Source organism: Amblyraja radiata, chromosome 7, assembly GCF_010909765.2.
Source record: "Amblyraja radiata isolate CabotCenter1 chromosome 7, sAmbRad1.1.pri, whole genome shotgun sequence".
Lineage (NCBI taxonomy): Eukaryota > Metazoa > Chordata > Chondrichthyes > Rajiformes > Rajidae > Amblyraja > Amblyraja radiata.
Genome location: NC_045962.1, coordinates 50483783 through 50508701, shown reverse-complemented (window position 1 = coordinate 50508701; position 24919 = coordinate 50483783). Strand labels below are relative to the sequence as shown.

The window sequence follows — 24919 nt, the reverse complement described above, 5'->3', positions numbered from 1 at the left end:
TGGAATGTGGGGCGTGGTGGGAAGAATAAAATAGGATGGGTCTAACACCAGTCACACATTGTAAATGACACAATTCAATTTCGTTGTCTCTGTACTGTACACTGACAATGACAATTAAAGTTGAATCTGAATCTGAATCTGAAAGAATTGAAGCCATGTGTTCTCGCCATGAGAGACTTTTTATTGTTAATGGACAAGGTTGGAGAAGTTGAATGTTTTAATAATTGAACAGGGAATAGTTTCAGATAAGGTTAAGCCCCCCCCATTGAGTACTTTATACAGGGGCCACAGATGGAGCCTTCTGAGATTCCTGTGGAGCCATGACTGTCCTGATTGTCAGCCCAGCTGGAGGGCAGTGGTATAGCATAGCCATGAGCTTGTCAGTGCTTTTGGTGGGTGGCTGGAAATCTTCGAGATGTGGGAGGAAACCTATGCAGTCGCATGGAGAAATGCAAATAGCACACAATCAACACCCGCGGAAAAGGATGGAACCCTGGTCGGGAGATGTATTAAATAGTCTCGGGGTGATTGGTACTTTGACTATAATCAGTGCAAACTCCAAGCGTATACTTGATTGGAAGTAACCCCTAGTTGCTTTTAAAAGACTGAGTAGTTTTGCTCATGCTAGGAATTATGAGATTACAGTGCACGGGGCATGGAGCATTATAAGTAAATTAAATTACTATTTTTGGCTAGGTTTGTAACAATGTTGAACTGTTACTTTTTTTTACCATTCTATCCAAAAAGTAAAGTACAAACAAAAAAAGTACAAGAGACTGCAAATGTTGGAATCTTGAGTACAAAACAAACTGCTGGAGGAAGCCACTAGTCTGAAGAAGGGTCCCAACCCAAAACATCGTCTGTCCATTTCCCTCCACAGATGCTGCCTGACCCACTGAGTTCCTCCAGCAGTTTGTTTTTAACAAACCATTGACCTGTCCTCAAATCCACACAGTGGGAAGTCACGCAGACATTATATTAAATAAATAGGCCCTTACATCAAACATGTCCAATTAGTTTTTATAAATTGGCTGTAAAATATATTTTGTAATAATGTTTTCACTGTAACATGTCTATCCTTTGTAGTCATTATCAACTGTCTGTCTTGTGTTATCAGTAATCCATCTTCTAGTGCCATGGTATGAATATGTCCTGTAGTTGGTATCTCCCTTTCCCTTGATGTAACTTTCTGTTCCGGCTGCTGGTCTTGCCCTGCCCTTCACTGTGAATTGTTTCTGTGGTAGGCGGTCGCTTTAAGAAGGAGATTGTGGTGGACGGCCAGAGCTACCTGCTGCTGATCAGAGATGAAGGGGGCCCTCCAGAGGCACAGGTAGGTACTGCTGCAGGCAACTAGCTCTCATTCAAATCAATGCAAAATGTAATCTGTATCTCTGTATGCCTTTTAATGTGAGATGGTGTTACTGAGTCATATTAAAAATAATGCCAAGATGATTTTATTTTAAACTAATTAAATTCCTATCTGTGAGAAAATGGGTCATGTAGAATATACCATTAGAGTAGATTTATTTGGTTTATACAAGAATACATTGTAATGAAATTTAAATCCATTTTGAGTTTGTGTGACCACACCATGTGAATTGACTAATGCCTTACTAATCGTTAATTGTGTTTGAGGATCAGGATGTTCTGGTGCGGATATTAGCAGTGACTGAAACATGCTTCATCTGGTACAGTCTGATTAGTCCTGTGGTTAACTTACATTAATTGTTTTATGATTACTTTATTTTGATCTTCTTTTCCTCCAAGGTTTCCAATCTGTTCTTTGGTAGATAGTCTAAATCATAGGCTGTGTGGGAAGGAACTGCAGATGCTGGTTTAAACCGAAGATAGACACAAAATGCTGGAGTAACTCAGCTGAACAGGCAGCATTTCTGGAGAGAAGGAATGGGTGACGTTTTGGGTCAAGATCCTTCTCAGTCTGAAGAAGGGTCTCGACCCGAAACGTCACCCATTCCTTCTCTCCAGAGGTGCTGCCTGTCCCGCTGAGTTACTCCAGCATTTTGTGTAAATTATAGACTGGCTGTCCAATTGCATATTGAATAACGTCATGCTGCAACTTTTGTTTAAACCTTTTACATGTGGACAGCACAGAATAGGAAGTTCATAGAATCACATAGCATGGAAACCGGGTCCTCAGCCCAGCAGCCCATGACAAGCGCTAAACACCCATTTTTAAACACCCAAACTCAATTTTATTCTCCCCCTATTTCCTTTATCTTTAGGCGCACTATTTTTTTATTTGGTATCATCTTAGCTGGTTCAAATGAATGTAAAGAGCACCAAAATGGAGAAACATTGCTTCTTTTGATAAACAATTGTTACAGGATTATCACTTTAAATCTGTGAAGGACACAAAAGAGCTTTCCATAAAACACTAGATACTCTGGGGTAACCGAAAATCTGGTTGTAACAACGTGACATTGGCCTCTGAAGGTTATGAATAGTTTGAAATTTCAAGTGAAACTGTTCATCATCTCCTGAAGCTGCTAAAGATAAGCAAGTATGAGCTGAGTTCCTGTTTGCAGGACCACCTCCTCGTCTGAAGGTGAATGAATGAGCAAGTCCATGAGAAAGGGTTGGTTGTGGATTCTGAGCTTGGTATGGAGCTGCTGACTCATTCATGGGCAGCTGTTAGGTGTTAATTAAAACGGCTCTTTTGCGACAGACCTGGGTGAATTAACTGTAAAGAATATGAAAGGTAGTTGGTCCCATAGTATCCAAAGGCTGAACTCATACAAATAATTTGTATGCTCACTGGTGCCTGTCACGCCCCTCCCCCTTATCTCATCATACTGGTTATCTCCCCTCCCCCTTCTCAGTCCAGATGCAGGGTCACGACCTAAAATGTCGACATTCGCTTGTCACCACCGATGCTGCTTATCCCGCTGCGTACCTCCAGTAGTTTTTTGTTAGTTGGAGTGCCCCATATTTGGCAATTTCACTTACGACATTTCTTTACATACATGATTTTGAAACTAAACGTTAAATTGCCAAGTGTATTTTGAAGTTCACTGGGTTTGTTATCGCCAAGTAGTAGGAGATAAGCTGAGCCCAACTTTCTCTGTGTTTTATATATTACAATGTGCAATGAAAAAAAGGACTAGAGCCCGAAAGTAGCGAGGAAACCTGAGATTTATACTTCTTTGTGTGTCCGTCTTAAAGCACTGCCCGTTTGCGATGTCTGAATCACATTAAGGAGAAAAAAACGTCCCTTCGCAGAGCAAAAAAATAGGAATATGCATCCCTTACCATTTAGTGTTTGGCTTGTGAGCAAACGTTATCATTTTCATTTACAGTCATCTTAAAATATGCAACCATTAAATAGTGGTGGGAGGAGGGATACTTCAAACCTTTCATGTGGGTACAATAAACGGAGTGCTGGAGGAACTCAATGGATCAGATAACGCTTGAAAGGGTTCAGAAAGATTTACAAGGATGTTGCCAGGACTAGAGGTAGTGAGCTATAGGGAGAGGTTGAAAAGGCTGGGTCTCTATTCCATGGAGCGTAGGAGGATGAGGGAAGATCTTATAGAGGTATACAAAATCATGAGAGGAATAGATTGGGTAGATGCACAGTGTCTTTGGCCCAGAGTAGGGAAATCAAGGACCAGAGGACAAAGGTTCAAGGTGAAGGGGAAAAGATTTAATATTAATCCGAGGGGTCACTTTTTCATACAAAGGGCGGTGGGTGTATGGAACAAGCTGCCAGAGGAGGTAGTTGAGGCTGGGACTATCCCATTGTTTAAGAAACAGTTAGACAGGTACATGGATAGGACAAGTTTGGAGGGATATGGACCAAGCGCAGGCAAGTGGGACCTGTAGCTGGGACATTGTTGGCGGTGTGGGCGAGTTGGGCCGAAGGGTCTGTTTCCACACTGTATGTTCCACACACTATGACTCTATGACTATTTGTGGAGGGAATGCAAATATAACATTTTAATGTAGTGTGGGGTGGTGGGAGAAAGGTGGGGATGGATCAAAGCCTAGCAAGCGATAGGTGGAAACAGGTGGGGGGGGGGGGGGGGGGGGGTTGATTGGCAGATGGATGGAGTAAGTGACAAGAGGTCCCTGGATGGAAGTGAAAGGAAGTGTAGGGAGAGGTGTTACATCTCCTATGGTTGCCGGGGAACGTTCCTCTGGAGGGGGCTGGCTGGGTGGAAAGGGATGAGCAAACCAAGGAATTGTGGAGAGCTTGGCCTGTGCGGAAAAGGGGTGGGGATGAGAAGATGTTACATGGTGGTATCATGTGAGTGATTGTGAAATGAATGAAAAAAAAATTACCAATTGCTTGATCTGCTTCTGCTGATTTTGTATTGATTGATCTGACTTATTTACAGTTTGCAATGTGGGTGGATGCCGTTATATTTGTCTTCAGTTTGGAGGATGAGAACAGCTTCAACGCAGTCTACTACTACTACACCAGGATGGCTAATTATCGGAGCACTGCAGAGATCCCAATGGTGCTGGTTGGAACACAGGGTAAGAGGGTTTTGCTGGGGTTCCTTGACACTGAGCAAAGTTGCAGGGCAGGAGCTGAAAAATTGAATTGTTTGTGTTGAATAACTTGAATGGCCAAACTAGGGGATCCAGTAAAGGCATTCCACTTGAATAGTTAGTACAATGTGTAAAAGTAATCTTCAGATTTATTTTTATACATTTCTATTGCTGTGTATTATCATATTTTATCTTCTGAAGCAAACTTGCTATCCTCCCTTGTCATAGAAAGAGAGACCTGGTTCAATCTCTCTAACATGTTCATGTTTGTTGAAGTGCCTACACAGAATTATCCACACTACTCCAGCTGAGGGCTAATTAGTGATATATCAAGTCTGCAAAAAGCGCCTTACTTAGAATGTGAAAGGTTGGGAAATGCTGGCAAATCCTTATGCTTTAATAACGAACTTCAATGCATGTACAATTGTCCATTCGCTTTTAAAGCTAAGGAGTTGGAATATAACACAATCAATTTTGGTCCACTTACTTGAAGAAGGCAAGAGATGCAACCTGACCAAATTTGCAATCCTGACCAAATTTGCAGATGACACAAAGGTGGGTGGCAGTGTGAACTGTGAGGAGGATGCTATGAGAATGCAGGGCGAGTTGGACAGGTTGGGTGAGTGGGCAAATGCATGGCAGATGCAGTTTAATGTGGATAAATGTGAGGTTATCCACTTTGGTGGCAAAAACAGGAAGGCAGATTACTATCTAAATGGTGTCAAGTTGGGAAAAGGGGAAGTACAACGGGATCTGGGGGTCCTTGTTCATCAGTCAATGAAAGTAAGCATGCAGGTACAGCAGGCAGTGAAGAAAGCGAATGGCATGTTGGCCTTTATAACAAGAGGAGTTGAGTAAAGGAGCAAAGAGTTGTCTAGAGCCCTAGTGAGACCACACCTGGAGTATTGTGTGCAGGTTTGGTCCCCTAATTTGAGGAAGGACATTCTTGTTATTGAGGGACGCAGCGTAGTTTTACAAGGTTAATTCCCGGGATGGCGGGACTGTCATATGCTGAGAGAATGGAGCGGCTGTATACTCTGCTTGTATACTCTGGAGTTTAGAAGGATGAGAGGAAATTATATTGAAACATATATGATTATTAAGGGTTTGGACACGCTCGAGGCAAGAAACATGTTCCCGATGTTGGGGGTGTCCAGAACCAGGGGCCACAGTTTAAGAATAAGGGGTAAACCATTCAGAGAGTTGTGTGTCTGTGGAATTCTCTGCCTCAGAGGGCAGTGGAGGCCGGTTCTCTGGATTCTTTCAAGAGAGAGCTAGATAGGGCTCTTAAAGATAGCGGAATCAGGGAATATGGGGAGAAGGCAGGAACGGGGTACTGATTGGGGATGATCAGCCATGATCACATTGAATGGCGGTGCTGGCTCGAAGGGCCGATTGGCCTACTCCTGCACCTATTGTCTATTGTCTATTGACCTGACCTGACCAGCACTTGAACTATCTCTGGCACTCTCCCACCCCCCCACCCCCTCCTGCAATGACGCCATTCACTGTTCTCAATTTCTCCGTCTCTTTCACATCTGGTCCCAAGATGAGGCTTTCTATTCTAGGACATCCAAGATGTCCTTGTTCTTTAGTAGATGTGGTTTTCCCCCCTGCTGTCATATTTGGATCCATTAGCCTGCAGTTTCTCTGTGCCTCGCTCCCCTCCCGCTGTTGATGGAACAAGGTTAGAGTTGCCCTGTCCTCACCTTTCACCCCACCAGCCTCCCCATACAACATATCATCCTGCGACATTTCCGTCACATCCAACGTGATCCCACCGCCTGTCACATCTTCCCCTCCCCACCCTATTCCATGTTCCATAGAGACCATTCCCTCCGCAACTCCTTGGTTCATTCATCCCTTCCCACCCAAACCACTCCTCCCCTGCAACCACAGGAGATGTAACACCTGATCCTATACCTCCTCCCACACCTCCATTAGAGGCCCAAGCAGTCTTTCCAGATGAGACAAGGGTTCATGTCTACCTCCTCTAATCTCAAAGGTCATGTCCACCTCCTGCTACATCCAGTGATCCTGGTGTAGGCTCTTGTACATCGGCGAGATCAAGCATAGACTTGGCGACTGATTCGCTGAACTCCTGCGCTCAGTCTGCACTGACCTTTCTGTCCTGAGTGTCCTCCATTGCCAGAGGGAGGCCACATGCAAACTGGAGCTTATAACCCAGCATTGAACATTGAATTCACTAATTTAGGTAACAAAACCTTCCCCCAGAGGTCATCCCCCCCCCCCCCCCCCCCCCCCCCACCCCCCTCCCCTCTTCAATCTATCTGTCTCACACCTTCTGTCATTTCATCTCTGGGCTTTGTCCAACTATCTGTCTATCCTCACCTGTATCCTCACTTAAAAAACCTCACCTGTATCAACCTATACGTGCCAGACTTTGCCCTGCCCAGCCCCTCACCCCCCCCCTTCCCCTCCCCTCCACAAGAAGTCTGAAGAAGGGCCCTGACCCAACATGTCACCTGTCCATGTTCTTGAGAGATGCCACCTGACCTGATCAGCACTTTGTGTTTTACTTTGTAAACCAGCATCTGCAGATCTTTATTTCTGTTTTGTTGGAGTTGTGGTCAGTTGCACAATTCCAGCTTCCTGCATTCTATGGGCACCACTGCCCTCTGCTGGCTGACAGTGTTCTTGGGTGAGAAGGCAGCCTCTTAGGACTCTGCTGCTGAAGGATAGGATTTCAGACCTTTGCTGATGCGCGAACTTATTTAGTTTAGTTTAGAGATACAGTACGGAAACCAGCCCACCAAGTCCGCAGTGACCCCCACACATTAACCTATCCCACACACACTAGGGACAATTTACACTTACACCAAGCCAATTAACCTACAAACCAGTACGTCTTTGGAGTGTGGAAGGAAACCGAAGATCTCAGAAAAAACCCATGTGGTGACAGGGACAACGTACAAACTCCGTACAGACAGCACCCGTAGTCGGGATCGAACCTGGGTCTCTGGTGCTGCAAGTGCTGTAAGGTAGAAACTCACCGTTGTGCCGCCCCTAAAGAAGCTATTAAAATTGAACATTTATGCAACATTTAAGAGGCATTTAGACAAGCACATGAACAGTTGGGATGTTGAGCATGTCGGGGATTAATTTAAATTGGAGTTGTGATTAGAATAGATATTGTGGATCATAGGGCCGGTTCCTGTGCTGCACAGTTCTATGTTCCATCATCTCACTCCTTGTTCTTTCCTCAGAATCCTGCCAGCATTAGCCTTCACGTCCAAATCCATTTCATTGAATGTGAAATGGTTTTCATTGCTGTTACAGGTGGTGTGAACCAAATAATTTATCTGTGTAAGATCACCAGCCTGCCAGTAGGAGCAGTTTCTCCCCATTTATTCACAAATGTTGTGCAGGCAGATACTTTCATAACGTTTAACATTTACATAAATCGCTAAAGTATCGAAGGCTGTGCGCCTAATGCAGGTTAATGGGATTGTTTAAGATGGGCAAATTGATCGATATGGACATGGCGGGCAGAAGGGCCTGTTTCTGTTCTGTATGATTCAGTAAATCTCTATTTTTGTTTTTTTACACTATATCTTTAACGTCGAGGGTCATTAAAGAAAGGTTTTTATTTGTCTTCTCAACTTCCTGTTCTCTCATCTCATGAACCAGCCCAGTTCTTATTCTGAGAATGCACTTAGTCAAATCAAGTTGCCTTACAACAGGTCTTGGCACCTGCCATTTACTATAAATATCCTACTCCTATTTGACTTCCTGCAATAATTCCCTGGATATTTGTCAGGATTAAATTCCGTTTCCCAAACGGCCATCTGATCTATGTCCCTGTGATTTCCTGCTGCAATCAGAGCTTTAATCACCCTGCGAGTGTTCTGTTGATGTTAATATTCTGTCATGTCTTTCCTCCACAGATGCCATCAGTACATCCAATCCACGGGTAATCGATGATTCCAGGGCGCGTAAACTCTCTAATGATCTGAAGCGATGCACTTACTATGAAACGTGTGCCACGTATGGCCTGAATGTGGAGCGCGTTTTTCAGGACGGTGAGATATTTGTTCTCTTGCTGAATTCTGCTGGGCTTCACCGTGTTAGCTGCTGTGCTGGCAGGGAGAATCTGTAGGTTCCATAGCAGTTGTGGTACCTCGAGGGCAGGTGTGCTTAACCACAGAGCTGTGGAGGTGGGTCCACTCTCCTTAGTATTCACGTGTGTCCCTCGTTCAGCACCTTTATCCCACAACAGTGATGAGACATTATCATCATGATCCTGAGTGAATGTACACTTTTTAAAATATCATTCATTATATCATAAATAGATGCTCTTTCGATTTTAGTTACATTTTTAAACTATACTTTCTTGTAGTTCTTTGGGATTCTTTTGACTATTGTGTATCCCTCCCCTGCTGTTATGCATTTTTGCTGCTGTAACTATAGTCTATAGCTCCTTTCTCCTTGCTCACCATACTTGTTTTGTTCCATGATCCTCATTCTGTGTGTGCCCATCACAATCCTTCTAAATTCAGCTTCCTTTTCGCTCTTCCCTCTCCTTTTCCATATTCCACTAATGTTATGTCATTTGTGTATTATAGACACTTCATTTTTAAATGTTTCCATTTTTTTAAAAACTTTGCATCCTATTGAATTATTTTTAATATCAGTCATTTCGGAAATATACATTTCCTATAAAGGCGAAGCTTGGCTCTCAAAGTTACCATTTATCCCTAGGGATCAGCTTGTATCTTGAGACTAATGGGCCTGTCCCACGTAGGCGACTTTTTAGGCGACTACAGGAGACTATGCGGTCACCACATGGTCGCGGGTGGTTGCCGGGTGGTCGCCTTCATGGTCGTGAGAAGTTCCCGCATTCTCAACGTTGAAAAATATGCGGCTACCAGAATGAAGCCGCCATGGAGAGCAGCGAGAATTCTCGTGCAGTAGGTGGGTCGCCAGGAGGTCGAAGGTTCTCATAGGTTGTAGCCCGTGCTGACTGGTGAATTTCATTGGCCCATTGGGAAAAAAACCATAAGCAGTAGATTTCAGAATCAGCCGGTAATGTTAATGTCCGCTGAGCTTCACAGCCGTGTATCTCAGGCTTCTTAAATGTTGCCTCCACTCCTTCTCCCCCCTCTCCCCCCCCTCTTTTAAAGGACTTTCGTAACCCTTCCTGTACTTTGTGCTTTCACCGTCTTAATTACAGCGCCAACCTTCCTGTTCATTGTGGTGTGTGTCTGTATCACATTGGCTTTGCACCGTGTGAATTTCACTCAGACAGCGGTCTCCCCGCTTGCCCTGTCCCCCGCCTGCATGACGGCCTGGTGAAGGAAGCTCTGTTCCACTCTGACAGCCGCAGTTCCAGTCGCTGGTTTTTCAGGCGACTTGGCAGTTGCCTGAAAAATCGCCTAAGTGGGACAGGCCCATTAGTTGTTCCTGATGCCCCACAACATCTTTGCTGGATTCTTCCAGGATCCAGACGCCCATCAAGCTCTATTTACCAGTTTCTATCTAAGTAAAGTTAAGAGTCCCCCACATTGGTGAGGCTGGGGTTATGTGAAGGCCAGACCAGATTTGCTTCAATGAGGGACATTACTGAGCCAGGTTATATCAAGTGATATAAATCAAGAGGTAAATATTGAAAAGGATATTTAGTAAAGAATCACTCCCAGCAATGCATGGGAAATTTCACATTATCCTGAGAGCTGGTGATTTGTTACAGTGCCCTGCATAATGTTTGGGACAAAGGCCCATCATTTATTTATTTGCCTCTGTACTCCACAATTTGAGATTTGTAATATTAATAGAAAAAAATCACGTGGTTAAAGGGCACTGTCAGATTTTACACTTATTTCAGATTTTTATACATTTTGGTTTCACCATGTAGAAATTACAGCTGTGTCTATACATAGTCACCCCATTTCAGGGCACTGAATGATTGGGACACAGCAATGTCATGTAAATGAAAGTAGTCATGTTTAGTATTTTGTTGCATATCCTTTGCATGCAATGACTGCTTGAAGTCTGTGATTCATGGACATCACCAGTTGCTGGGAGTCTTCTCTGGTGATGCTCTGCCAGGCCTGTATTGCAGCCATCTTTAGCTTATGCTTGTTTTGGGGGCTAGTCCCATTCGGTTTTCTCTTCAGCATATAAAAGGCATGCTCAATTGGGTTCAGATCGGGTGATTGACTTGGCCAGTCAAGAATTATTCATTTTTTAGCTTTGAAAAACTCCTTTGTTGCTTTAGTGGTATGTTTGGGATCATTGTCTTGCTGTAGAATGAACCACTTGAGGCATTTGTTTGAACTTAAGCAGATAGGATGTGTCTATACACTTCAGAATTTATTATGCTACAGGTGCACAACCTTTTATCCGAAAGCCTTGGGACCAGACACTTTTCGTAATTCAGAATTTGTCGGTCTTCGGAATGGAAATTTTTTAGCGTAGATTTTAATGGCTGGCTCAGTGGTAGAGTGCTCGGCTCATATCCGCAAGGTCGCGAGTTTGCGCCTTGATCCTGGCAGTTACTCGATCGCGAGTTTGAGTCTTCAATGTCGTTTTTTCTTGCAGAATAAATGTTTGTATGAAATACAGTGTAGGAGAAGTGTACTGACTGTGTGGGCAGAACTTTGGAAGTGATTGCCCACCAGTCTAAAAAGCCGCTGTGTCTCCCTGTCCATGGGATAGCAGGGGGCGATCAAACAGCACAATACCCCCCTCCCCCTCCAACTCCAGAGGAATCCGCTCCCTGATGGGCCGTTACCAAAGATCATAGAGGAGCTCCTCTATGATCTTTGGCCGCTACAGCGACAAGTGGCAGTTCGCCCACAGCCCGAGCTGCGCCCCCTCATCCGCCACCCCAAGAACAAGACGTACCTTGCACACCATCAGCTTCTGCCCCTACGTGTTCCTCTGGAGTTGGAGCGGGGCTGGGCTGGAGTTGCTGCTGGCTGTGGGTCTCTGGGATCTCCGTGCTTGCAGTGGGCCTGGGGGTCGGTGGGCGGCGGTGGGAGCTGTGGACCTACGGACCTACCTCCGTGGAGCTAGCCAGCTTCGGAGCGTGGAGAGTTGCGGGGGCGAGCTGCTGCGACCCGACTCCGGTGGATGGTGACACCGGGAGCTCGCGGGTCTCCGGTGGGAGACTGCTTTGCGGGGCACCGGCAGCAGCGACTTCTCCCGCCCGAATTACGGGGTTGAGAGCAAACATCATAGAGGTTGAGAGTGACCTGGAGGGGGGCCTTACAACGCCCGGCGCGGCTGTAAATTGCCGCGGACTTGCTAGCGCCCGCCGGGGGCTCCAACGTCAAGACCGGGGCAGGGCCCTACATCTCCCGGCGTGGCTTTGAGTGGCCGCTCCCCGATGGGCCCCTACGACGCCCCGAGCTGCGCCCCGTCATCCGCAACCCAGGTTCCTCTGTAGTTGGAGTGGGGCTGGGCTGGGCTGCTGTTGGCTGTGGGTCCCTGGGGTCTCCGTGCTTGCGGTGGGCCTGGTGGTCGGTGTCCAATTGGTCCTGACACGGTCCTGCGAAATCGCCGACGTGAAGACAGTGCAAAGCCCCCGCGCCGGTGCAATGGGCGGGGAGCTGGAGAGGGGAGGGAAGGGGTCACACACATGGCCGGGAAGCAGAGGGGTGTAGGTGGGGTGATACTGAAGCGAGCGACAATCTGCTGCTGCCTGCCCGCTGAGTTAAAAAGTTCCCACGCAAGACTCACGATATACAGTGTTTCGTGAGTCTTGCGTGGGAACTTTTTAATTCAGCGGGCAGGCAGCAGCATATTGTCAATTATTAACCCTCCCGCGCAATATACCCTCATCTTCTCTTTTATGAATGGGGATTTAGTTCCCCTTTCTTCGAGGACCGACCGGAGGTTCCACTGTCACCTCTGCGGGCCGCCCTCGGTGAACGTTTTCAAGGACCTTTCTTCAAGGACCGAAAAAATGGCCGCTATTCGGAGGTTTTCGTTATTTGGATCTTCGGATAAAAGGTTGTGCACCTGTACTACCATCAGCAGTTGTATCATCAATTAAGATAAGTGAGCCAGTACCTTCAGCAGCCATACATGCCCAGGCCATAACACCCTCACCACTGTGTTTCACAGATGAGGTGGTATGCTTTGGATCTTGGGCAGTTCCTTCTCTCCTTCATACTTTGCTCTTGCCATCACTCTGATATAAGTTAATCTTCATCTCGCCTCAAAACCTTTTACCAGAACTGTTAAGTACTTCTTGGCAAACTCTAACCTGGCCATCCTATTTATGCAGCTAACCAGTGGTTTGTATCTTGCAGTGTAGCCTCTGCATTTCTGTTCATGAAGTCTTCTGCGGACAGTGTTCACTGACAAATCCACACCTGAAGAGTGTTTCTGATCTGTCGGACAGGTGCTTGGGGATTTTCCTTTATTATAGAGAGAATTCTTCTGTCGTTAGCTGTGGAGGACTCCCTTGGCCCTGCCAGTCCCTTTGCGATTAGTAAGCTCTTTCTTCTTAATGATGTTCCAAACAGTTGATTTTGTTAAGCCTAAGGTTTGGCTGATGTCTTCCAGTTTTATTCTTCTTTCTCTCATAATGGCTTCTTTGACTTTCATTGGCACAACTTTGGTCCTCATGTTGATAAACAGCAATAAAAGTTTCCAAAGGTGATGGAAAGACTGGAGGAAAGACTAGGTGTTGAGAGCTCTCTTATACCTGCATTAAGGAGGCAATTAAACACACCTGAGTGATTACAAACGCCTGTGAAGCCGTGTGTCCCAAACATTATGGTGCCCTGATATGGGGGGACTATGTATAAACACAGCTGTAATTTCTACATGGTGAAAACAAAATGTTTAAAAATACCCTTTAATCAAATCTGACAATGTGCACTTTAACCACATGTGATTTTTTTAATTACAAATCTCAAATTGTGGAGTACAGAGGCAAATAAATAAATAAATGATGGGTCTTTGTCCCAAACATTATAGAGGGCGACTGTATCTCATTCCAAAGGCTGCACGTCTGACTGCAGCACAGTATCAGTGTTGCAGTCAAAGTAATGTGTTCAAATCTCAGGAGTGGGGCTTGAACCTGTGCCCTGAGTTGTAGGGAAATGACAAAGCAGCAGTGCAGGATAACAAAACAAGTAGATTGAGGCAGCAAGGTACCATGCATACAAACATAAGGGAACGTCTCCAATCAGAGTCAGAATGGAGTAGATGGTACAGAAACAAGTCAATTCAACGAAACAAAGGAATGGCCCAACTAAAAGAAAATGGGTGCAGTCTAATAGGGGTTATGTTGTCTCAATCATTATTCCAAGATACATTTAGTGAGGTGGGCAAGATGAATAAAGAGGTTGACCAACAATTTTAATGAATGGGATAGAGGACTTCTTATAACTCGTGCCTTCCAGACCAAGTAACGTCCTTGTACGTGAACAAACTATTTTTATCCTACTTGTATAACGCGGGTAAAGAATTAATCCAATTGAGGCGATTGAAACATATAAAGGAACAGATAGGGAAAATATTTATTCTTAATGGGAGAGTCTCAGACAAGGGCGAACTTGAAATTTTAACTGATCCCACAGGGAGAAGATGAGAAATGTCTTATGCACATGAAGGTTAGTGGTATTTGTAAATTCATCCACAGGGACTTCATGGTTGACCTTCAACCTTCAATTAACAAATTCAGTTCTAAAACGGGATGAATTAATGGGGTAAATGAAGAGGAACAGATTATATTAGATCATATGTTGTGCAACAAGAAGTTAATTGTTGACCTGGTGTTTAAAAGAATATTAGACATAAAGAAACAATGGACATAGTTTGGTGGAATATTATATAAAGGTTGAAAGTGATGTGGAGGGATAGTGCTGGTCATGTAATTGTAATTATTTCAGAAGAACAGCAGAGGGCGTGTGGACATTGAGGTGTTAACTGGCTACACAATGCAGCTTTAAAAGTAGATGCAATCATTGAAATGCATCTAAAAATGCTTCTCATGTCTGTTATGTAGGTGTCAATAAATTTAACCAAAGGTTTTGAGCGAGGCTTCCTCATTACACTGATATACCAGCAAGCTTCCCTCTGTACAGGTGCAATGAAAATCGAGCTTGCAGATGTATCAAAGGCACATGCACACATACAATGCACAAAACATAAATTACACAAATTCTGCAAGAGAGTGAATAGAAAAAGACTTTTTTTTAAAACCCAGAAATGCAAAAGTCAATTAAAACGTCCATGGTAGCGCAAGAGGTGGTCTGTAGTGTCTTGCTGTGGTGAGATTAGACTTGTGCAAGTAGATTCAAGACTTGATGGTTGTAGGAAAGTAGCTGTTTATGAACTTGATGGTTTGGGATTTCAAGCTTCTGTACTCCTGCCTGACAGTGGCAGCAGGAAGAGTGTATGACCCGGATGATGGATATCCGTAATGATAGATGCCGCCGCTTGAGGCAGCACCTCATGCAAATACTTTTGATGGTGGGGAGAGCTGTGCCGGGGTTGAGTTCACTGCTCTCTGCAGTTTCTTGTGTCCCTGTGCATTTGAATTTCCATACCAGGCCATGAGGAAATCAGTCAGACTGCATTCAGCTAAATACCACAACCCACTGAAGAGATACCACCGATGAGGTCTCCATATCCTGTAAATGAACTAGGAGGATAGGCAAGCCAATATAGCCAGCATTGCGGATAACCATTAGTGAGCAGTGTTGGTCAGACCATGACGTCAAGTGCCTAGCACGACCAAAACAAGGCGCACTGCTCAGGCAGAGGAAATGGTTCAAGGACGATCTCAAAGCCTTGTTTAAAACGAGTGACATCCCCATTGGCTTGCGGGTGTTCTTGGTATGTGGCCGATCAAAATGGAGGAATAATATTCAGGATGGCATTGTGGGACTACTTTCTCCCATTGTGGCACTACTTTCTCCCTTTGGGAGAACACAGAAGCCGGGCAGTGTACTCCATGCCTGGCCCACCAAGTCTGCAGGTCCCCCCCATCTTGACCTCATTTACTCCCTCGGACCCCACAGAGCAGTCATTCTCTACAAGGAGATCCGAGAGAAAGGAGGAATTTGTGAAACCAGTGGGCAAAAAGGAAATGAATCACAATGTGGAAATGTAGGCAGATGGGATTAAATTAAATTGATACGTGGATTTTGAAAGAATGAATTCAAATAGATTGGAGGAGCAGCGGGATAGGTGTTCTAATTGCTTGTGTTGTTACTGATTGTTATGATGTATAAAGGATGCTAAGTCACTTGAGAAGGTGCCAAGTTGATTTACTGGAATTATTACAGAACAGCAAGCTTATTCTTTTCAGGGAAGCTTGAATAGACTTGGCTCTTTCAAGAAGACACCATTGAAATGAAAATATTCCTAAATTAGCAGTCAAAATTTGTTGAATATATTGAACTCAATTTAAGAAGTACCTACATAATCAGTTGAAAACAAGGCATGGAAGGTAGCAGACCAAATGTTGATGAATAGGATTGGTATTTATAGGAACTTGATGGTCTGTATGGACATTGCTGATGTGCTTGTATGACTCCATGACTCTAATGTGTGGGACTCCAACCCCTAGAGACGGTGTTAAATCCAATCCGCGGAGAATGCTCTTTACCTGAAATAGTTGTAATGTGAGACATTGTGCTGGTGTAAACATATTGAAGAGAAAGCTAAAGCACTTGCAGTCAAAAGGTACTGAAGGTTATGGTGGAAGAGGCATGTAGAATAGCAGTCAAAGCTAGGCGGCCCAGATGTTTCTGTGCAGTATTTTCTGTCTTTAAAATGGTGTTAATTCAGCAGAGTGCTAGAACTAGAGGAAATCAGTGGTTGATACACTTGGTTTATCACAGCTTCCACATAACATTTATTCCAACAACTTTTGGTTAAAGCGTTATTTTTATATGTGGAATCCTGCTGTAGTGATTGGAAGTGCAGGTCCTGAAGGGATAGATTCTAGGCAACTAAGGCCATCGGTGTATTTTCAGCTTTACAGCATTCACCTTTAATAGACATTTGGTGCAGGAGTAGGCCATTCGGCCCTTCGAGCCAGCACCGCCATTCACTGTGATCATGGCTGATCATCCACAATCAGTACCCCGTTCCTGCCTTCTCCCCATATCCCTTGACTCCGCTATCTTTAAGAGCTCTATCTAACTCTCTCTTGAAAGCATCCAGAGAATTGGCAGATAATTCCACAGATTCATAACTCTCTGGGTGAAAAAGTTTTTCCTAGTCTCCGTTCTAAATGGCTTACCCCTTATTATTAAACTGTGGCCCCTGGCTCTGGGCTTTGGGCTCCCCCAACATCAGGAACATGTTTCCTGCCTCTAGCGTGTCCAATCCTTTAATAATCTTATATGTTTCATTAAGATCTTCCTCTCATCCTTCTAAACTCCAGAGTATACAAGCCCAGTCGCTCAATTCGTTCAACATATGACATTCCCGCCATCCCGGGAATTAACCTCGTGAACCTACGCTGCACTCCCTCAATAGCAAGAATGTCCTTCCTCAAATTTGGAGACCAAAACTGCACACAATACTCCAGGTGTGGTCTCACTAGGGCCCTGTACAACTGCAGAAGGACCTCTTTGCTCCTATATGCAACTCCTCTTGTTATGAAGGCCAACATACCATTAGCTTTCTTCACTGCCTGCTGTACCTGCATGTTTACTTTCAGTGACTTTACTCCATTCTCTCAAGCAGGACTGTATCTGGTCTTCCAGTGGGAAACCAGAGGGAGAACTTTCCCATTGCAGTCTCCTGGCTTCCATACATTGGCATTCTCAGGTTGTGGCATAAGGCCACGGACCAAAGTCGTTGATGATATGTATGATGCATTGGCACAGAGGCTGCTGGTCAGGTGCAATGGTGTCAAATAATGTACAACATGGGCTTGGCACCACATACATCTGATGGTATTCATTCAAGGTACACCTGGACAAATACTAAGGAGGCCTGAAGTGGAGAGTCTTGATGTTTGTTTGGATTTTCGTGGGTTGCTGCCAAGGTAGACAAAGTGTCGATCTGCCTCTTGAAGCTTCCAGTGGAGATTGGTTCATACCTCAAGCATCCTTCAGAGGTGATAGTGACGTCAGCCTCTGCCCCCAGATCCCACCCTGTCCCTTCCTCCTCCTCACCTCAATTATTTCCCTTGTCCCTTTTCTCTCCTGTGAGCTTCTGACCTTGGCCATCTGTTCTCCAACATGTTCCCTCCATGATCTGCACTGTCCACAATGGCAGGAGGTTGCAGAGTACCTTATCGTGAGCCTTGGGTGCAGTAGAATATCCAGCCTATGAATGAGTCACTGGTTGACTGGCATTGAGTGGATATCTCCGGTGTAGACAATTACATCATGCAAATCTGCTGACCTGGGTCCAGCAAACAGATGCAATCACGATAAAAGTGCATCAGCACCACCACATTCTTTGAAGTTTTAAGAGATTCAGAATATCACTGAATACTCTACAACAAATGTTTACAGATGTACTGTAGAGTGTATCGTGAATGGATGCAACATGAGCTGGCACGCCAATTACAATGCACAGGTATGCAAGAGCTGCAGAGAATGGTGGACTCATCATGGGCACAGCCCTCCCCTCCATTGAAAGCATCTACATGAGGCGCTGCCTCATGAACGGGGCAAATGTCATCATGAATCCCACCACCTGGGCCATGCCCTGTTCTCGCTGCTACCATCGGGGGGGGGGGGGAAGTAGCAAAGCCTGAAGTCCCACATCACCAGGTTCAGACACAGCTACTTTTGTGCAACTATCAGGTTCTTGAACCAACCTACACAACCCGAATCCTACGTCAATACGGAACATTGCGGCCAACTCTTGCACTCCTATGATTTGCTTTTTTACTAATTATGTTTTTTGCACTCATGTAGTTTTTGCACAGTCCTTTAGAATTTTTACGTGTAATTTATTTATAATTTGTTTTGTGTCTGTCCAAGTCTATATGCCTGCAGTGATGTTTTAAGCGAGAATTGTTATTGTAACTATACCCCACTGGGAGGCACAGTGGCACAGCAGTAGTTGCTGCATTACAGTGCCAGAGACCCAGGTCCAATCCTGACTACGGGTGCCGTTTGTACATTCGCCCTGTGACCGTGTGGGTTTTCTCCAGGTGCTCCAGTTTACTCCCTCATTCCAAAGACATGCAGGTTTGTAGGTTAAATGGCTTCTGTAAATTGTCCCTAGTGCGTAGGATAGAATTAGTGTATGGATGATCATTGGTCGGCAAGGACTCGATGGGCACAGGGCATTTCCACCCTGCATCTCGTAACTAAACACTGGACTTGTGCATATGACGATAAATTTGAACTTGAATATACAAATTAGGAGCAGGAATAGGCCACTCAGCTCTTCAGGCCTGATCTGACATTCAAAAATGACTGCAATACCATTTTTAACCTTTCACCCATTTAATTATCTAGAATCGATCCAAATCATCTTTTAAAAATTCAGACACTTCTTCTAGTGCCCCTCTGTCACCTTTCGCTCTTCTGAACTTTCAGCTGATTCAAGCCTCTGTTCAATCTTTCCTTATAAAACTGTCCACCCGTTCCGGTCATAAGTCGTGTAAATCTTTTCCAACTTACTAACTAAGACCATCAATGCTATATTCCAGATGCGGTCTCCATGTAACTGAAGTGTAACAGTCATGCTTTTGTGTTCAGTTTCCATTGCAATAAACAAAAGCATTTTGATAGCTTTCCTAAGATAGACACAAAAAGCATAGTAACTCAGCGGGTCAGACAGCATCTCTGGAGAAAAGGAATAGGTAACGTTTCGGGTCGAGACCCTTCTTCGTTCCTAATTACTTACTGTTTGTGCGCATTAGTCTTTTGCAAATCATATAGCAAGAACCTAGATCCCTCTGAATCTTAGAGCTCTGTAAACTCTCTTCATTTAGATAACAACCTTGCTATTTTATTGCATTTTAGTCCATTTGCCAGATCTTTGCGCATTCACATAACCTATTAATATTCCACTTCAGCCTCCTTATGTCCTCTTTATGACTTTGTTTCCTGCACACCTTTGTGTCATCTGCAACTTTAGCAACCTTATCTTTGATGCTTTCATTCATGTCTTCTATAAAAAATGTAAAAGATGAAATCCAAGCATTGATATCTTGGACACTTTGTGTGTTTAAATCATACCAACCAGAGAGTTGTGCTGCTGATGTTTCTGTAATCAGTTACTTGTCAGTTTATAGTGTAAAGGTATCAACGAATGGCAATATATGATGATTCATTGGTAACTTCTCAAATTAGCTGGATAGAATATTGGCAGACAGCCTACAGAACAAAGTAGAATGTCCTAAAATATGCTAACTAATTTAACTATGCTACCTCTGTTTATGATGCTCCTTAAAATCTATCTTTTTGACTATACTTTCTCACTTTCTTTCCGTTTTCTTGTGCTGATTTTTTTATTTGTTTGCTATCCTGTCTTTGAAGCAACTACTATGTTAAAGGTTCTATACAAATGCAAAATATTACTGTTCAGATAATTCTTCTCCGTCAGAGCTGCGGTGAGCTTTCCCAATAATTCCTCCAGTGAGGTCATGAATATTTATTGGTTGAAGAAAGTTAGTATCAAGAAGCAAAGGAGTTTTTTTTTTTTAACAAAACTCGGTTGATTAGAGCATCTTGATGGTAATAGTATTGTGTAAAAAAAGGCATTAAAGAACTCCAATAGTAATGCTCTGCATTTAACTGGGATTGCCTCAATAATCTCATTACCTATTTTGCGGATCTTTTCCAAAGATGCTTCCAATTTAACAAAGCTCAGTGACAGTACTTTAACAGCTATTTTCTGAACTCACTTAACAGGATCCGTCCTGGTAATGGTTCTCCCTGTTTAACACGGCTCCATTCAATAATAGCACTCCTAATTTAACAGTGGCTCTTTAAATTGCAAAAGTCCCCTTATGATAATTGTCTTCTGATTGTCAACACTCTCCAACAAACAAGAGCCTCTGTGAATAATAACACTCCCTAATTAACAGTGCTCTGAATACCATTACCCCAATTATAAACTGGACCCTATTGCACACAATATCTTTCTTGAAAGCTGTGCACTGGACAATACAATAATAATCATCATCATAATCATACTTTATTAGCCAAGTATGTTTTACAACATACGAGGAATTTGATTTGCCATACAGTCATACTAATAAAAAGCAACAAGCCACACAAAATACATTTTAACATTAACATCCACCACAGTGACTCCACATTCCTCACTGTTATGGAAGGCGTAAAAAAAGTTCAATCTCTTCCCTTCTTTGCTCTCCTGCGGTAAGGGGCCTCGAGTCTTCCGTTGACGGCATGATCTTGGCTCCCGTAGCCGGCGGTCAGGCCCTCCGCGTCGGGGCGATCAAGCTCCCGCATCGGGGGGGGGGATCTCAGCTCCCCTGCGTCGGGCGATCGGACCCCGGGTCAGGGCTAGTCAAACCTCATGCGACTTTGGAGCCTCCCGACATCAGTCTCGACACGAGACTGCGAGCTCCTCGATGTTGAAATCCGCAGGCCGCAGTTGGAGCGTCGATCCCAGGCAAGGGATCGCAGGCTCCGATGGTAAGTCCACGTCCCTGCTGTGGGGCTCAAAGTCACTCGAGCAAGGCCTCCAGCTCCATGATGTTAGGCCGCAGAGCGGCCGGAGATACTATCCAGAAAACAATCGCATCTCTGGCAAAGTAAGAGATTGAAAAAGAGTTCCCCCACCCATCACATAAAACAAACCAGAGAACATTAACACAAACTTTTTAAAGCACACTAAAAATAACAAAAAAGACGAAAAGACAGACAGACCGTTGGCGAGGCCGCCATCGCTGACGACGCCATCGCTGATGACCGGATTCCCCAGAAACAAACAGCTCTGTGGAGGACTTGTGTTGAGCACAGCTCATTGCCTCCATCCAGTAATGGAAACCTGAAGCCAACTAGTGTTCAGAATCATCCTTTCCCTTCATGTGGAGTTCATGAAGAAAGATTAGCTGCCTAGGCGCGACCGGCAAGTGGGAGCACGACTGCGACATTTTTAAAGTTCAAAATGGCAATAATAACATAAAATAAGATCAATGTGAACGCATCTCACATTCCCTCTACAGTCCCCTATTCCCCACCTCCCTATCCTCCACCAACCCTCCCACCAACCATTCCCCCTCATCCGCAGCACTCACTCCCCCTCCTCTTCACCCTCCCTCTTCTTTTCCCTCCCCTCCCTCTCCTTTCCCTTACCCTCAGTCACCCACCTTTCCATAACCCCTCTCCATTCCCTATCCCCCTCCTCTCTATCCCCCTGCTCCCATTCCTCAACTACCCCCTATCCCACTCCCCCACTCACCCTCCTCACCTCCCCCCTCTATACCCCCCTCCTACCCCACTCTCCCACCTCACCTCTCCCATTTTCTCCTCCCTCTCCCTCCCAACCTCTCTCCTCTCTCTCTATCCCCCTGCTCCCCACTCCTCACCTCCCCCCTATCTCACCCCCACCACACAATGAAAATTGCGATGTTTTTTAAAAATTAAACCTCCCCATCCCAAACAATGAAAATCACGTTTTTTCTTTAAAATAACCGAAACACAATGTTAGCTGTTAATGAAAACAGAAGCATTTGATAAAAATTGAGTTTTTTTTTTAAAATCACTATTTTTCAATGTAAATGAGATTCGGGATAATCATCGTAACGCGGCTGACGGGCAGAGTAAGTGGAAAAGTGCTTTGAAAAGTGATTTTTGTAAAGTTTAAAATGTCAATAACTTGTAAAATATAACATCAATATGAACGAAACTTGGCTATTGCACACCCCAGGACAATGGTGAGTAAGGTGGGCCAAAAATTGTTGCGCTATTGTGTACCGTTTTGGTGGAGTTTCCAGGACTCACTCACACGTAAACAATCAAACAAACAAACGTGAGAGTTTTAGTAAAATAATAAATAACATGTGTGTGTGTGTGTGTGTGTGTGTGTGTGTGTGTGTGTGTGTGTGTATGTATATATATATATATATATTTTTTTTTTATGATGGGTAATTAAAACACATGATTGACTGTTAATGTATTAGTACCAAATATAACATCACAATGTCAACCGGGATAAACCACGTCTTCATCTGAATTAGTGTTGCCCAGGATGTTTTATCGTTCCCTCCATAATGTTTGGGCCAAAGAGCCATAATTTATTTATTTGCCTCTGTACTTCACAATTAGAGATTTGTAATAGAAAAAATTACATGTAGTTAAAGTACACATTGTATGATTTTAAAAAGGCAATTTTTATACATTTTGATTTCAGTATGTAGAAACTACAGCTGTGTTTATACATAGTCCCCCCATTTCAGGGCGCCATAATGTTTGGGACACAGCAATGTCATGTAAATGAAAGTAGTCATGTTTAGTATTTTGTTGCATATCCTTTGCATGCAATGACTGCTTGAAGTCTGCGATTCATGGACATCACCAGTTGCTGGGTGTCTTCCCTGGTGATGCTCTGCCAAGCCTGTATTGCAGCCATCTTTAGCTTATGCTTGTTTTGGGGGATAGTCCCCTTCAGTTTTCTCTTCAGCATGTGAAAGGCATGCTCAATTGGGTTCAGATCGGATGATTAACTTGGCCACTCAAGGATTGACCATTTTTTAGCTTTGAAAAACTCCTTTGTTGCTTTAGCAGTATGTTTGGGATCATTGGAATGAACTGCCGGCCAATGAGTTTCGAGGGATTTGTTTGAACGAGCAGATAGGATGTGTCTATACACTTCAGAATTCATTATGCTACTACCATCAGTAGTTGTATAATCAATGAAGATAAGTGAACCCATTTCCTTCAGCAGCCGTACATGCCCAAGCCATAATACCCCCACCACCGTGTTTCACAGATGAAGTGGTATACTTTGGATCTTGGACAGTTCCTTTTCTCCATACTTTGCTCTTGCCATCACTCTGATATAAGTTAATCTTCGTCTCATCTGTCCATAAGACCTTTTTGGAGAACTGTTGTTGCTCTTTTAAGTACTTCATGGTAAATTGTAACCTGGCCATCCTATTTTTGCGGCTAACCAGTGGTTTGCATCTTGCAGTGTAGCCTCTGTAGTGGGCAGATGCGTGGCAGATGCAGTATAATATAGATAAATGTGAGGTTATCCACTTTGGTGGCAAAAACAAGGGGGCAGATTATTATCTCAATGGGGTTAGGTTAGGTAAGGGGGAGGTGCAGCGAGACCTGGGCATCCTTGTACACCCGTCACTGAAAGTTGGCGTGCAGGTACAGCAGGCAGTGAGGATAGCTAATGGAATGTTGGCCTTCATAACAAGAGGATTTCAGTATAGGAGTAAAGAGGTTCTTCTGCAGTTGTATAGGGCTCTGGTAAGACCACATCTAGAGTATTGTGTACAGTTTTGGTCTCCTAATTTGAGGAAGGACATCCTTGTGATTGAGTCAGTGCAGCGTAGGTTCACGAGATTGATCCCTGGGATGGCGGGACTGTTGTATGAGGAAAGATTGGAAAGACTAGGCGTGTATTCACTTGAGTTTAGAAGGATGAGGGGATATCTTATAGAAACATATAAAAATATAAAAGGACTGGACAAGCTAGATGCAGGAAAAATGTTCCCAATGTTCGGCGAGTCCAGAACCAGGGGCCAGTCTTAGAATAAAGTGGAGGTCATTTAAGACTGAGGTGAGAAAAAAGGAGTAGGCCATTCTGCCCTTCGAGGCAGCACCGCCATTCAATATGATCATGGCTGATCATCCACAATCAGTACCCCGTTCCTGCCTTCTCGCCATATCCCTTGACACCGCTATCTTTAAGAGCTCCATCTAACTCTTTCTTGAAAGCATCCAGAGAATTGACATCCACTGCCTTCTGAGGCAGAGAATTCCACATATTCATAACTCTCTGTGTGAAAAGGTTTTCCCTCATATCCGTTCGGAGTGGCTTACCCCTTATTCTTAAACTGTGACCCCTGGTTCTGGACACACCAACATCGGGAACACGTTTCCTGCCTCCAGCTTGTCCAAACCCTTAATAATCTTATATGTTTCAATAAGATTCCCTCTCATCCTTCTAAATTACAGAGTATACAAACCCAGCCGCTCCATTCTATCAACATATGACATTCCTGTCATCCCAGGAATTAACCTCGTGAACCTACGCTGCACTCCCTCAATAGCAAGAATGTTGTTCCTCAAATTTGGAGACCAAAACTGCACACAGTACTCCAGGTGTGGTCTCACTATTTTCTATTACAAACCTCAAATTGTGGAGTACAGAGGCAAATAAATAAATGATGGGTCTTTGTCCCAAACATTATGGAGGGCACTGTATTAATGGCACAGAGGTCACAACTGATAACTAACAATTTCAAATTGATCCTCATTTACTCTTTGCCAGCAGACTGCACTAGATATAAGAA

General features: G+C 44.1%; 1 protein-coding gene across 6 annotated transcripts in view; it reads left to right on the top strand.

Annotated features, from left to right (window-relative positions):
* Positions 1 to 24919, top strand: part of LOC116975392 (arf-GAP with GTPase, ANK repeat and PH domain-containing protein 1) — a 600018-nt gene that overhangs the window by 282553 nt on the left and 292546 nt on the right. For all 6 annotated transcript variants that reach the window (XM_033024451.1, XM_033024453.1, XM_033024452.1 and 3 more), the window contains 3 exons: positions 1245 to 1330; positions 4359 to 4500; positions 8424 to 8558. In XM_033024451.1, the coding sequence (XP_032880342.1) occupies positions 1245 to 1330; positions 4359 to 4500; positions 8424 to 8558 (363 nt within the window). The remainder of the gene's footprint in view (positions 1 to 1244; positions 1331 to 4358; positions 4501 to 8423; positions 8559 to 24919) is intronic.